We start from the raw sequence: 12,598 nt of genomic DNA, 5'->3' as shown, positions 1-12,598 counted from the left end.
CACACAAGACGGACCTTTTACACGGGCTCTCTGGGGGAAGCACTCCCCCTAGTACTCAAATGTAGAAGACCTTTACTGGACGTTATGTGTGAAATCTAAGTATTATGTACTGTTCACCATGGCTAATTGAAATCTGTCCCGCCAAGGGAGTAGTGGCAGCAGATGGAGTCTCACAGGGGGGGGGGGGGGGGGACCATAACATTGGAGTACCATCGCTGCAGTGTCACAGTTGCCCCCCTGTGGTTCTTGTGCTCGTAGCTTAGGGTAGGCTTTCTACTCAACCACTCACTCGGCCTGTAATTTATTCTCTTTTCTATTACATCATTTGTTTATTCCTCATTGCTGCTGGAAAACTGACAGAAAGGAAACCTCAAACCGAGTTTGGAATAAATTGTGTGCGTATGTGCATGTCAGTGGAGGTTACGGGTAGCGTGTGCCATAAGCTACCATAAGCGGATAGAGTTCTTGGTAGGCACTGACTCGAGCAATAGGCTTTTTTTTCTGTTTGGTTAAATCGGAAGTTTGGGCTTTTTTGAAACTAGGCGTGTCAATCCTGTCCTGCAAAGGAGAAGACAAGGAAGAAGTCTGTCTTTGTGTGTTTTTATTCATGACCTCTGTCCTTATTTTCTTCCTTCCTTCCTCCACGATTCCGTGGCTGTCCACTTTTAAATGACTGACAAACACACACACAGGCTGACACCACCGTAACACCAGATCTGTATTCTAATTATCGTGCAGTCAGCATAGATAAACATGTATTACCTCCATGCATAGTCCCTCCACACATTTGAAACACACACACACACACACACACACACACAGAGGTCTTGGTGTCAGATGCCTTGCTGTTTGTGTTCGTCTCATTAGTAACAGGTTGGGTTTGCAGAGGGAGAAGACGACTGGCAGGCTGACATACAAGCACAAGCTGTGTTTGCTGTTGGGCTTAGGATGTTTGTAGACAGACCTCTATTTATGTGTGTGTGTGATGTGTGTTTTGCATGCACACTGTATATTCAGGTGCACGTGTACTGTATATGTAAATGGGGGAATTTCATGCGTCTATCTGCAGGCTCAGTGTGTTCGCAGATGCCACCAGAATCCCCCATAATGCCTCGGTTTTAGCCTGTTTGCCTTCTCCAAGTGTTCCCACTGCTCGAGGTTTGGCTCAGCTGAATTGAACCGAGATGAGTCATAGTCAAACTGAGCTAGGCTTACTGTATGTTAACGTTATCTCGCCCCTTTGCATTAACATATGTGCTGGTTAAGGGGTGTAACAAAAAACTCCTGACACATTTGTAATTGTGGGAGGATCCCCTGGTGCTTGGCTTGCCCATCGCTGGGGACATTCCCACCGCAGCGGTGCAATCTTAAGGTTGGGCGATAAGTCGACATGATCATTTATGGACCTTTCAATGGAATCGTATCGCGATGTAATCCGATATAGCGATACCATAATACACAATAACATCATCGCAATAGATGATAATAAGCACGCACAACCTCAAAACTTTTTTTATATTATAACATAAGCATTTTATTTATTTAAGAACTTTATAGCAAAAAAAACCTTGAGGAAATACTCAGTACTTGTCATTTGTATATCAAGTATTTCATTCACACAGGAGTAGACATGAGTAGCTTTTTCATGGGGTAGTTTCATTCATATTCTTTGCACGACCAGAAAACATGCTATATCATGATGTATATTGTTGTCGAGGTATGAAACGACCTGTGTCGTGTGTCCTTTTCTGCCTCAATGATCCAATATTATTGATGCAAAGTGAAACACCGCTACATATCGCCATATCTTTAAGGTGTGCCTTTTTGTAACATTCTCATGGCAATGGTCTGTGTCACCATTTTCCTCAACATTCAAATAAATGTGGCACTTTATAGTGAACAGTGAACTATTTTCATACTTTTTTTTAATGAAAAATAATAGATTGTTTTATAGACTTTTAATGGACTGTGCTCAGCCCAGTTCAGTCACACAAGTTAACTCTCGTGCACTGTATCTCTCCACCCTGTCCTTGGTGAGTGGAGCATTCGGATGTTGTTAAGTACTGTTCTGTGTTTCCTACTGAGAAAACATGAATATGGACTGACAGAGGACCTGAAACACCATGCCCGATTGCGATTCAGTTACATGTTTTGACAATCCAGAGGTTCGTCTTCAAGTTCATATCCATCTTTCCATTTCTTACAAAATGTCAATACAGGAAAGGCTGTAGTAACATTTATTTGACGTGGGCGTATGAGTCTTTTGTTAATTTCAGACGCACCTGAAACTATCTGTCTTAATTCCTCCTTTCTCTTTCCCTCGCTGTCTGTCTTGCCCTCTCATAGTAAAGTGTAGTTTGAAGCGGGTGGAAATGGAGCGTACAGGAGGAGATAATAATCCTCCTCCACGTCTGACAGGTAGCTTGACACGCTGTCAGCATGGGCCCCCACGTAGTGCACCAGAAATATCTGCACGCTAAACACACACACACACACACACACACACACACACACACACACACACAATGCTTTACTCCAAATAATGCCAATGGCTGTACCTGTTTTTTTTTCTTTTTCCTGGTCAAACAGAGAGGCAAAGGACTTATTTAAGATGCCATGCACACACACACACATGCTGTATAGACACAGGCACACACACACACACACACACACACACACACACACACACATAAACATATATTAACATATTCACACACCCTGCCAACAAACCATATGTGTGGTCCTGCGACAATTGAGCCAGGTTGGCCCTCTGATCAGAACTAGTATAAAGTGTATGTATATATACTTTTTAATACTGTTTGGAAAACTTCACTTTTCTGCTGTGTTGCACTGTCTTATGGAAATGAATACACCCAGGGCCCGATGTAGACCGAGTCAAAGTTTAACGCTTTCATCCTGTGAAAAGCGATCTGCTCAATATGCTGCAGCGAGGGCTTCGAATCTGCTTATTAGTTTAGCTTGTTAGCAATATTTCCACTGAGGCTGCACCCATCTGGAGATGAAGATATGAGTTTCGTAATAAGTTAACATTACCAGATATTGCGAAGCTGTGGCTTCCATTCAAGTTGCCTCATTATTTTTGCCTTGGCAACAAAAAAGGTGCTTGTGTTCATTCCCCAACAGCGGTAAACGGTCAGTGAGATCATTTAATTCAACTTAATTGAACTTCTCAAGGTGTGGAGATAAATGTTCTTGAAATACTTTTAATTTGCCTCTCACACAGATAGCTGTAGAACGCATGTTTTATACTGTATTTTACATGTCTCATAACCTTTAAGCTTTGAGAAGTTCCGGGTGTGGGGGGGGGCATCTGGGCAGATCACATACTAGTTAAAGGTGCTTTACATGAGATTGGGGCATATCTATTGCCTCTCAACAAGGTGACGGTTGAGTCGGCCGGTCGCAGCTAACGGCGCTAACGGCGCGAACTACGGCGAAAGTGCTGAGAGAGCTAACCGTGTTAACATGAAGGGGAAGCAGAGGGATTTCATCCTCTGTTCAGGTAGACACTACTCCGCTATATCTTTGCATAGCAAATAGTTGTCTGCTGCTATATTAATGCTTTGAATCGCGTGTATTGCACCTTTTAATTTGGATGCCATGTTCTGAAACAGCCTTTTCTCTTTCAAATACCTACTTTGCAATCGAACTAAAGTCAAACTTTTGTTTGACTTAAATTGACATGCTAAGGTTGGTTAGCATTGCTCAAAGACTGGAAAAGAGAGAAAATAGCTAGTCTGGCTCAAAGTATCAAACCGAAATCTTGTCACCGCGCAGAGATTCCAGAGAGTTGCCACATAACCTCCAGGAACAACTACAAGCAGTCATTTTTACACTTAGTCGTCTATGTGTGCTGTCGGGTCCCATCTAATGTCAACAGAGTTGTAAGTCAGAACGATTAGCTGACTAGGTGTTCCATTAGCGACTTCTGTGACCCCTCAATGGCTACACACATACACCCCGAAGAACAATGCTTAAACAGATGGATTTAAAGTACATGCATTTAAGCATATAGAATATGACATGCGCTTATTTCTCAAAGCTCACACACTTAACGTACACACAAACACGGGTCCACAGGTCAGAAATTCTTTTGTGTTCAGTGAATACTGCTGCCAGATCAAACCAACAGGTTAGATGAGGTGGGAGTGAGTGTGGGTTGAAAGACTGCGCCTTTTACAGTTGGATCAAAGAGCACCCTGTGTGTGTGTGTGTGTGTGTGTGTGTGTGTGTGTGTGTGTGACATGTTTTTTTGGCCACCCACTTGTAAAAAAGAATGAGGCCTTTTGCTGCTTTGGCAAGTGTGTATTTGCTTACATTCGTAAGTCATGGCGCATGGTTTGAGTCACGATAGAACAACCTCATCAATGCTCTGCTCTGACCAATTGGAGCCTGTGTGAGAGGCTCCTCTGTATCCCAAACTTTAGCTTGCAAGGCTTGTTTCCAGGTCAGTAATAGCTTGAATAAAATGCCGTCCTTTTAATGAGCCAACAACAATGGAAATAAACGGCAAAAATACATCTACCTAATAACCTCTGAGCTTGCCGTCGACTTCAGTGCACCGGATTTACGAAATTTGTAATCCCATAGTTGCAGGGTATTAGTAAACCTGTGTAAACAGCTGGGGTGACTGGCTGCAATCATCATCATTATCAGGGAGCAAGAATCTGTGGGCTAGTGGTGGCTGATGACTGTAGTCAGTACAGCTGTTGCCACTTTTTCACATTTAACAAGCTTGTTTTTGTCCTCGTTCTACGCAATTCTGCAAACATTTTGCAAGTCTCCACAGCAACATAATACATATAAAACACCACTGTTATTACCAACATGATGGTAATAACTAGTTTCTCCATAATAGCATCATTATTCATTCTTTTTTCCTCATGCCATGCACATGTGTTTTCTGCTCTTCGGCACAGAGAGAGTGAGAAACGTCTACAGGATGGAGAGTGAGCGAACATAACGAGCAATTAGAGTCTGCAGGTGGCCTAATAGTTGCAGTCAAAGCCCCAATTCAGCAGCACCAAATACTGTCAATCAGTTGATCCGTGTTGTGCTGAATGTTGTTGATTTTGTCCTTAAGCGAGATACTTCGACCCTTATCTAATCACTGATCGCAAACTGGCATAGATAAGAGCCGCGATGCGGCACAGGAGGGAGAGTAAGTTGGAAGATTCGGTCGGACCGGAGAAAAACGAAGTAACAGTGGGGGATGGAGGAAGATAAATAAGCTGATACATTGTGTTTTCCATTGTCCATCATTTCTAAAGTCCTCTTTTTCCTCTTTTCCTCCTGACAATTGTTCATTTTGATGTCCAGATTGAAAAACCTGACCTGCAGCATCTTTTGGAACAATATCCAGTTCCCTCTTTGTAAAGTGTGTTTACCCAAACACAGGAACAGACTCACAAAACACATATATATATTTAAAAAAAAAAAATATATATATATAGTTTTATTAAACAACACATCTGTATATGTTCTGATTCAATGTCTACATATATTCATTACATCAGGGTAGATCACTTGTATTCTTTGATTATTTTTTCTAGACTCTTAGAGTTAATCTTTCCTTTACTTGTCAATTCTACAAGTACATTTTTTTTATTCCTTCAAAATTCATCGTCTCGCCCTACCGGTTACTAGAAGTGAATCCAGAGCTGCTTGTTAATCAGATTTAATAATTCTCAAAGGCCATTGTATACGTGCAGACATGGGTTGGGTGAGCGAGATACTTAGGAAGATGAGGAAGGGTAAAAAAGAAAACTGAAAGGTGGCAGGTAGGATTTAACTAATTATTTAAGCTACCAATATTTTGGCCGATATGTTTGAACTTTTTGGGGATTTGACATTTTTCATATAAGACTGATCCTGGAGTGTGTAGGCAATCCTGGGCTAAGAAAGCCACAAGTTTATAAAAATCATATTTTTACATTATGTTCCCAGCAAACCACATTCTCTATTTCTATTTCACCATCATTCAATCTCCATTATCTGTCTCTTCATGGCTTTTTTTTGGATGGATATGATGTGAGTGTTGCGTCAGCAGAAAAATGCATTTCATTTTGATTAATGACTTTCATTGCCGTCCGTTTTTTATGTACAATGAAGTTATTGTTTTGTTGTCAGAGTATGTGTTAATCATGTCTTCGATCTGTTTCAATACGAGCACTATAAACTACACTATTGATTACCTTTCTCACGTTTTATGATACAGGTAGATGTGACAAAGTACTGATACAGGTGTTGTAAATAGCCACAGATGTGCACATGGGTCACTAGTAATGACCGCTCTTATGGCATTATTGTACAACCTTGCCGGTGCGACACAAGCAGGGAAATTACGCCGCTTCTTAGCCATTCTTTTCGCTGGGAGCTCTGACGGGTCTAATAAGTGGTAGAGCAGGCAGATGTATTGATATGCAAATGTATGATTACGGGCATGTCTATGTTCATTTATCAAAAGCACTAATGAGGGTACACTTAGGCACAGTCTCAAAAGTCTTTCAGCCTTCCCTAAGACCTATGAAGAGCGGTATGGTATAGTGCCCTATTTTTGCGGCGGTGTACCAACCAGCACAGGCAGACCTCGCGCATTGGCTTTGCCCGTTTCTGTGGTATTTTGGTTCCACAAGTGCGAGAGGTTCATTGAAATGAGGCAGCGCAAAACAAGCTGTCGGTGTTCCCGTTGAGAATGTGTCGAAGGTGTTGCACCGATGACAGACCGATGTTTCTGGAGAAAAGTCAGTCGGCTGCCACGTCACCGAACCTGGAGCGCAAAGTATAACACGCAATGATACTGACAATGTAAATCGGCTATTTAGTTTATTTTAACTAAACACCTTCCAACCAACAGATACATTTATATCGGCATCAAAAAAAACTGCTGCTACTGTGGTGCACATCGGTAAAGCGTGTGCTTTATACTATATGATACGCTTCTCTCTCAGGTCACATGCAGCCGTCTGGAGGCAGCAGGACAGATCCCTTGAATCAATCTGCAGCCTCTGATTGGAGATATCAGGCGGGCGCAGTGCCATTGTGCTCTGCCATCTTCTTTGTTTACCGTGGTTAAATCTCATGCAAATGACACCAGGCTGCTACAAAAATAACCACACACACCTCTACACACATGATGCAGGTCTGTTAGAACTGCATTCTGACGGTTTATGCTGTCATCAGCTAAACTAATCCCGTGCGTCACAGCCAACCTTCCCAACTCTTTCAATAAGTTCAGCGGTTCAAGTGTTATTCTTGAAATTTATTCTGATGCAAATCCAAAGTCACATTTGATAAAGAAATGTAAACATCTGCAAGGAAAATACAGCAGAATTAAGACTGCATTAGCATCCAATTGATGTGATCATTGGCTTCACCAATTTATTATTCGTTAGAAAGCCACACCATCTGCCTCCAGCTGTGAGTGTGTGACCGCTTCGTGTTCACATCGTGCCGCTCTGCACCATGACAACCACATGATTTCGCGGAGAAGCCGACTCTTCAATGTCGAGCGATTGTCGTCGTGCGTACTACACCCCTCTGATCTATATTCATCCAAACCTCTTTGCGCCGCTGCACCTACGTGAACCAAAATAGCCGGTGCTCTTTGATACACCCACACTCGAGACCTGCCACTATGTGCACTTTTGATTAAAATGTAAATGTTCTTTTTTTTTTTTTTTTTCATTTTTCCTGACGTCTTTGTTCTGCTTTAGTCGTTGACACTTCCAGCATTAGAAGCGGATGGTGTTTTTATCCGTCTAAATAAGTTCACACTGGAAGTCATCACATTTGTATTATTAAAAATCAAAGTCACAAACCATACTGTGGTTCAAAGTTGGCTTTGGCATGTAGTACAATAGTGTAGTACTAAATGTAGTATGTAGTACTATGCATGTAAGACGGTCACTGAGCAAGAAAACAAGCCATAGTTGAGATATCGTGGCATCACCAGGACCGCTACCAGACACTTGGCAGGTGTGTTCACTGCCTCTGAGAGGAACACTTTGTAATTAAACACCATACGTAGCTTTGTGATGTGGAAATACGGACAAATAGATTCAGATTCAACAGCCACTTTATGAGAAATACCGTGTATATATGTCACAGGCAGGACTCCTTTTGTACCTTGCATACCTTTTTTTACATAATAATTCCACACAGAGCCCAATCCAACCCTACGTACTCAAACATCTCTCTCTCTCTGTCCTCCCGCCTTTTACCGTCATGCCTTCTGCTGCTTCTCTTTTTCTTTTATTCTTCTCTTCCCTCCCTTTTAGCGTTTTCTTTATTTTCTTCCCCAGCCATCCTTCCATCCCCAGCTGGTACAGTTTGCTGGTTAAATATTTGGGATTGGGGTGGGTGGGTAGTGGGTGCTGGAAGGCCTAAGCTAGGAGGATCAACAGCGGAAGGGCTGCAGTTGTTGTGGATTAGCTGCTTGTTTTATCATAATACCACTGCCTGCTTGCTTGGCGGTTGGGGCTCACCGGGCAAGCTGCAGAAGTCAGAAATCACGATTGCTTAAAAAAATGTATGAGTAATGCACCTCATTACTGCCGAGCCTTAGCGTAGCTAGAAGGGGCTGGAGTCGCAAAGCTTTCTTGTGGATGAAATCACAACACAACACTACTTTTTAAGTTTTGGTGTGAAAAGAATGTCCGTGAATTCTGGCCCGCGGTGTCCTGTGTCGTTCATCTTACGGTAAAAAGTAATGTTCAGCTTTTTAAAGAGAGGTGCAGTTCATGAACTCACAAAGAGGTTTATCCTTTAAGGCCCAGAAGGCACGAAATGGAAAATAGAAAGACAGTGGAGAAAAGGAAGCTGTTACAGAGGAGGGAAAAATAGAAAGATGAAGAAATGAAGTGCAGGGGAGAAAATATTTGTTCTAAAGAGTAAACCGAGGTAATTTGAGTTTAGGAAAGAAGGGATATTTGATTTGAAAGGAGTCCCAGATGGGTAGGATTAAAAAAGGATAGGAACATTGTGATTTAGTGGTTAGAATGTTTATGTATCATCACAAAACAGGATTAAGTCCAAATTAGAAAATTCCACTCTTTATGTCTCTCCCTTTAACTTTGAAGCTACTGTCAGCAGCCGTTTAGCCTAGCTTAGCTTAGCTTAGTTTAGTTTAGTTTAGCGTTAAGACTAGAAATGTGGGGAAACGGCAAGTCTGATTCTGTCAAAAAGTAAGAAAGATTGCCTACCGGCACATCTGGAGGTGTGATGTCTGTTTTGTTTTAACCCATACAGAAACCAACATTTTAAAACAGTTTAACAGAAATTCCTCGTAAGTGACTTTCTTTCTCTCTAAGAACTATAGTTCAAACTCAAATTCAATATTCAAATTGAAAGTTTGTTCAAAATAATACCTTAACTATTAGATAACTTCCATTTTTTTCTCAAGTCACAGGACCTTCCCTCAGTCTCACTCAAACAAATCTTCAACAACAAAAGTTGTTCCAAACATTTTTAAGGTTGTTCCTCCACAGCTTATTTATTTGGACTTGCAGGTGTTACAAATGGCAAACTGTATGTCTTCTTCACTCGCACTGAAGAAGTTCCTCTTGTGCGAAATCGTGCAGCACGTTTGACCAGCAAAAAAACAACAATCAGAAGACGGATCAGCAGGTCACTGATCATGAACGATCGATCGTAATGTGTATTCTCTACTTTTTGTTTATTCATTTTTTTTCTTTTACTCCGTGCCAACTGAGACAAGACATACATTTTTTGATTGCCAGACAGTAACTCACTTTTTACTCCTTTTGCATCTCATTTGTTGAATTCATGGACATACAAGTGGACAGAGAAGCTGCTACCAAAAATATGATTGTGTTTATGCCGTGAACATATGAAACTGGTAATAAATGTGTCATAACAAAATGCTTCAAAAGCCTTTGTCAATTAAAAAAAAATACATTTACTTACAATTAAAAAATAGAATTAAAAATCATAAATTATGCTTATATAATACTTTCTGTTGATGTCTTCCTGTGTTGCCCTTTAGAATTTGGAGAGATACCAACAGAGCAAGGACGAATTCCACCAAGCTGCCTCCAAGACGGAAGAAAGCGTGAGGTGAGAGACACACGCATACTCACATTCACAAACTAATTTGCAGTTCAAAAAGTAAGCAGATATTATTCCCTGGAGCCTCTGACATACACACACACACACACACACACACACACACACACACGTACATGAGCATACCCACAGCAGACTAATAAGTAGTGATAGATAGTGATCTGCTCGTTTTTTCTAATTTTTAACCAATGACATGAATACTTCTCTGGCACACACCTGACTAATGTGATAAGTGTTTTAATTGGCTGCTTTAATTAAGCTGAATTTAACAATACCCTATTTCCCCGTCCTCGCTTCTCAGCGTGGACTTGTAATGAGCCGCAGTCAGGGGAGAGGCAGCTAATTATTGCCGCTGCAGTCTGTAAAACACCCGGGCTTTGACTCGCTGTTAACATTTGTCACACCAGTACATGGACTTTTCCCAATAACAAGAGTCACGCTAGTATTTATGGCTGAGGACAAAACAACATTAACATTTGTTTATGTGTCTTTCAGTGTGTCCTCAACCCTGACGGCAAGTTTTAGCTTGTCGCCATGCTTCTTGTTGTTGAAGTTTATCCGTATTTTTATATTTCAATTATAATTTCTCTTTTTTTTTTTTTTTTTACTACAATTTGGATTTTGTCCAGTGTTTTTTTGCATCAACACTAATGGTAATAACATTTTACTCAAGTGCAAATGTGCAACATAGTTAAAAAAGAAGAAGAAACAAGCAGTCAGAAGATCATATGTGTTCTAAAAAAACAGGGCGACCAGTAAAATGATTCCAGAAACAGTCCGTCGTAAAAGGTCCTTGGCAGTTTACTGACCGACGTCTCTGTTTAGCTTTGTATCTTGGTCTCATCCACTACTCCAAGCTTTTAGGTGAGGGTTGGAACTCAGATCGAGTCTGGTACAATGTCCGCGTTGCTGCTTACGCTGAGCCGGTCGGCCTGTCCCTTTTGCTTCCAATTTACCCTCATTCCTGAAGAAAACCACAGGATACTTCAACTCACTCCATTTTCCTCACCGAATGGTTCAGATAATCTGCCTAAACTGTTGGCTTGTGTGCAACCCGTCTTATCATCTGACAGTTTCTGTTTCTTGGCTCGTCGGACTTCTTTGTAGCGATTTCACCATGTTCCCAGATCGCTGCAAATTCTTTTTTTTTTTAGAGCCAACTGAAATGAGGGCCAAAGCAAAACAAAAAAAAAACCCAAGTTAGAAGAAATATTCTTAAAAAAATTTACATTGTCATGACAAGTTTAGTCTCTGGAGGTTGGATTAGTTGAGCCAATGACAATGACAATAAGTAACTCTCATGAATGAAGCCTAATCGCTCCAAGAAGACTTGATGCCACATGGAGAGTACTTGGAGTGTACTGGGCTGCTTCAAGTAGCTGACAGCAAGCTGGAGGTTTATTGGAAGCAACTATGAGGAAGAGTCTGAGTTTGGAACACAGCGTTACTGGTATAGAAGAAGCTCGGTCAGTCAATTCTACCTGGAATCAGTCGTTTCACCTATCCTCTGCAGAACAGAGCACTGAAGCACTGCACTTCGGTTTTTAGCCTGACTATAACAAGAAGAAGGTTTGGGCCCGCCCCTCCCACACTTACACAGACACAGCTCTTTGTGTGCCCGCCATGTAGTTAATACACCCAGTCCCTGGTAATCTGGAGTGACTGAACGCCGTTATCAGCAGTTTAGGAATATAAGACCCCCATTACAGTGCGATTTAAAGCAATGCCTACATGTTTTTGATCTGTGCTGATGCTGAAGACCAGGTGATCTTACCTCTGGGGAATACTGTACAGTAATACCGCTAATCCTCTTCTCGTAGGGAGGTTGCATTTTTATCAGAGAAGATAAAACGATCCGAGCTTCCTGTATGGCAAGATCTTCATTGACAATTATATACCGCTTTTGCAGGCTTTGGAGCCCGGATTAGGCTCTCATTCATTCGGTAATCTAGTCAAAGCCCCAACCTCCGGGGAATTCAGTAGTGTCACTTAAATGAGTGAAGTGAGGTGTAAGGATACGAGTGTGTGTGCGTGCGTGTGTGTGACTGGTGTTAAACGATACAAAGAAAATAGGATGCTTTTGACGTGGACCTGTATACTTCAGTGGCTACGACATGGTTCTCTTCAATAGAACGGAGTCGTTGTTGATGTTAAGAGCAACAGCTTTGCATTTCCTACCGTGACAAGCCGGAATGTCTGCTGAGAAAAAACATTGAATAAAACCGCCTGCTATAAGACTTTCTACCAAAAAGGGGATAAGATCACGTTTGTGTGCGTTTAAGTGTGTTTGATTTTGCCTCTTTTAAACATGTGATCAGAAGGTAACTAATCAGCTGCCCATTAAAATGAAACCCTCATGTGAAATAATATATCATTTGTAGGTTATGTAACACTACCCAAACCACACTTGTCTTCATTTAGTGGCCAATTTATACTTCCTGTTAATTGCATTGATAAAATGAGCTCTTGGAACACAGTGTCTGTCTGTAAC

The 12,598-nt window shown here is 41.4% G+C and overlaps 1 protein-coding gene across 1 annotated transcript in view; it reads left to right on the top strand.

The window, feature by feature from the left end:
- Positions 1–12,598, top strand: part of LOC306709484 (MICOS complex subunit mic25a-like) — an 80,545-nt gene that overhangs the window by 34,567 nt on the left and 33,380 nt on the right. The window contains exon 6 of the mRNA XM_079177658.1: positions 10,028–10,098. Coding sequence (XP_079033784.1) covers positions 10,028–10,098 — 71 coding nt within the window. The remainder of the gene's footprint in view (positions 1–10,027; positions 10,099–12,598) is intronic.

This window comes from Pholis gunnellus (assembly GCF_910591455.1).
Source record: "Pholis gunnellus genome assembly, chromosome: 2".
NCBI lineage: Eukaryota > Metazoa > Chordata > Actinopteri > Perciformes > Pholidae > Pholis > Pholis gunnellus.
Note: the sequence above shows the minus strand (reverse complement) of the source record. Positions and strands in the feature narration are given on the sequence as shown.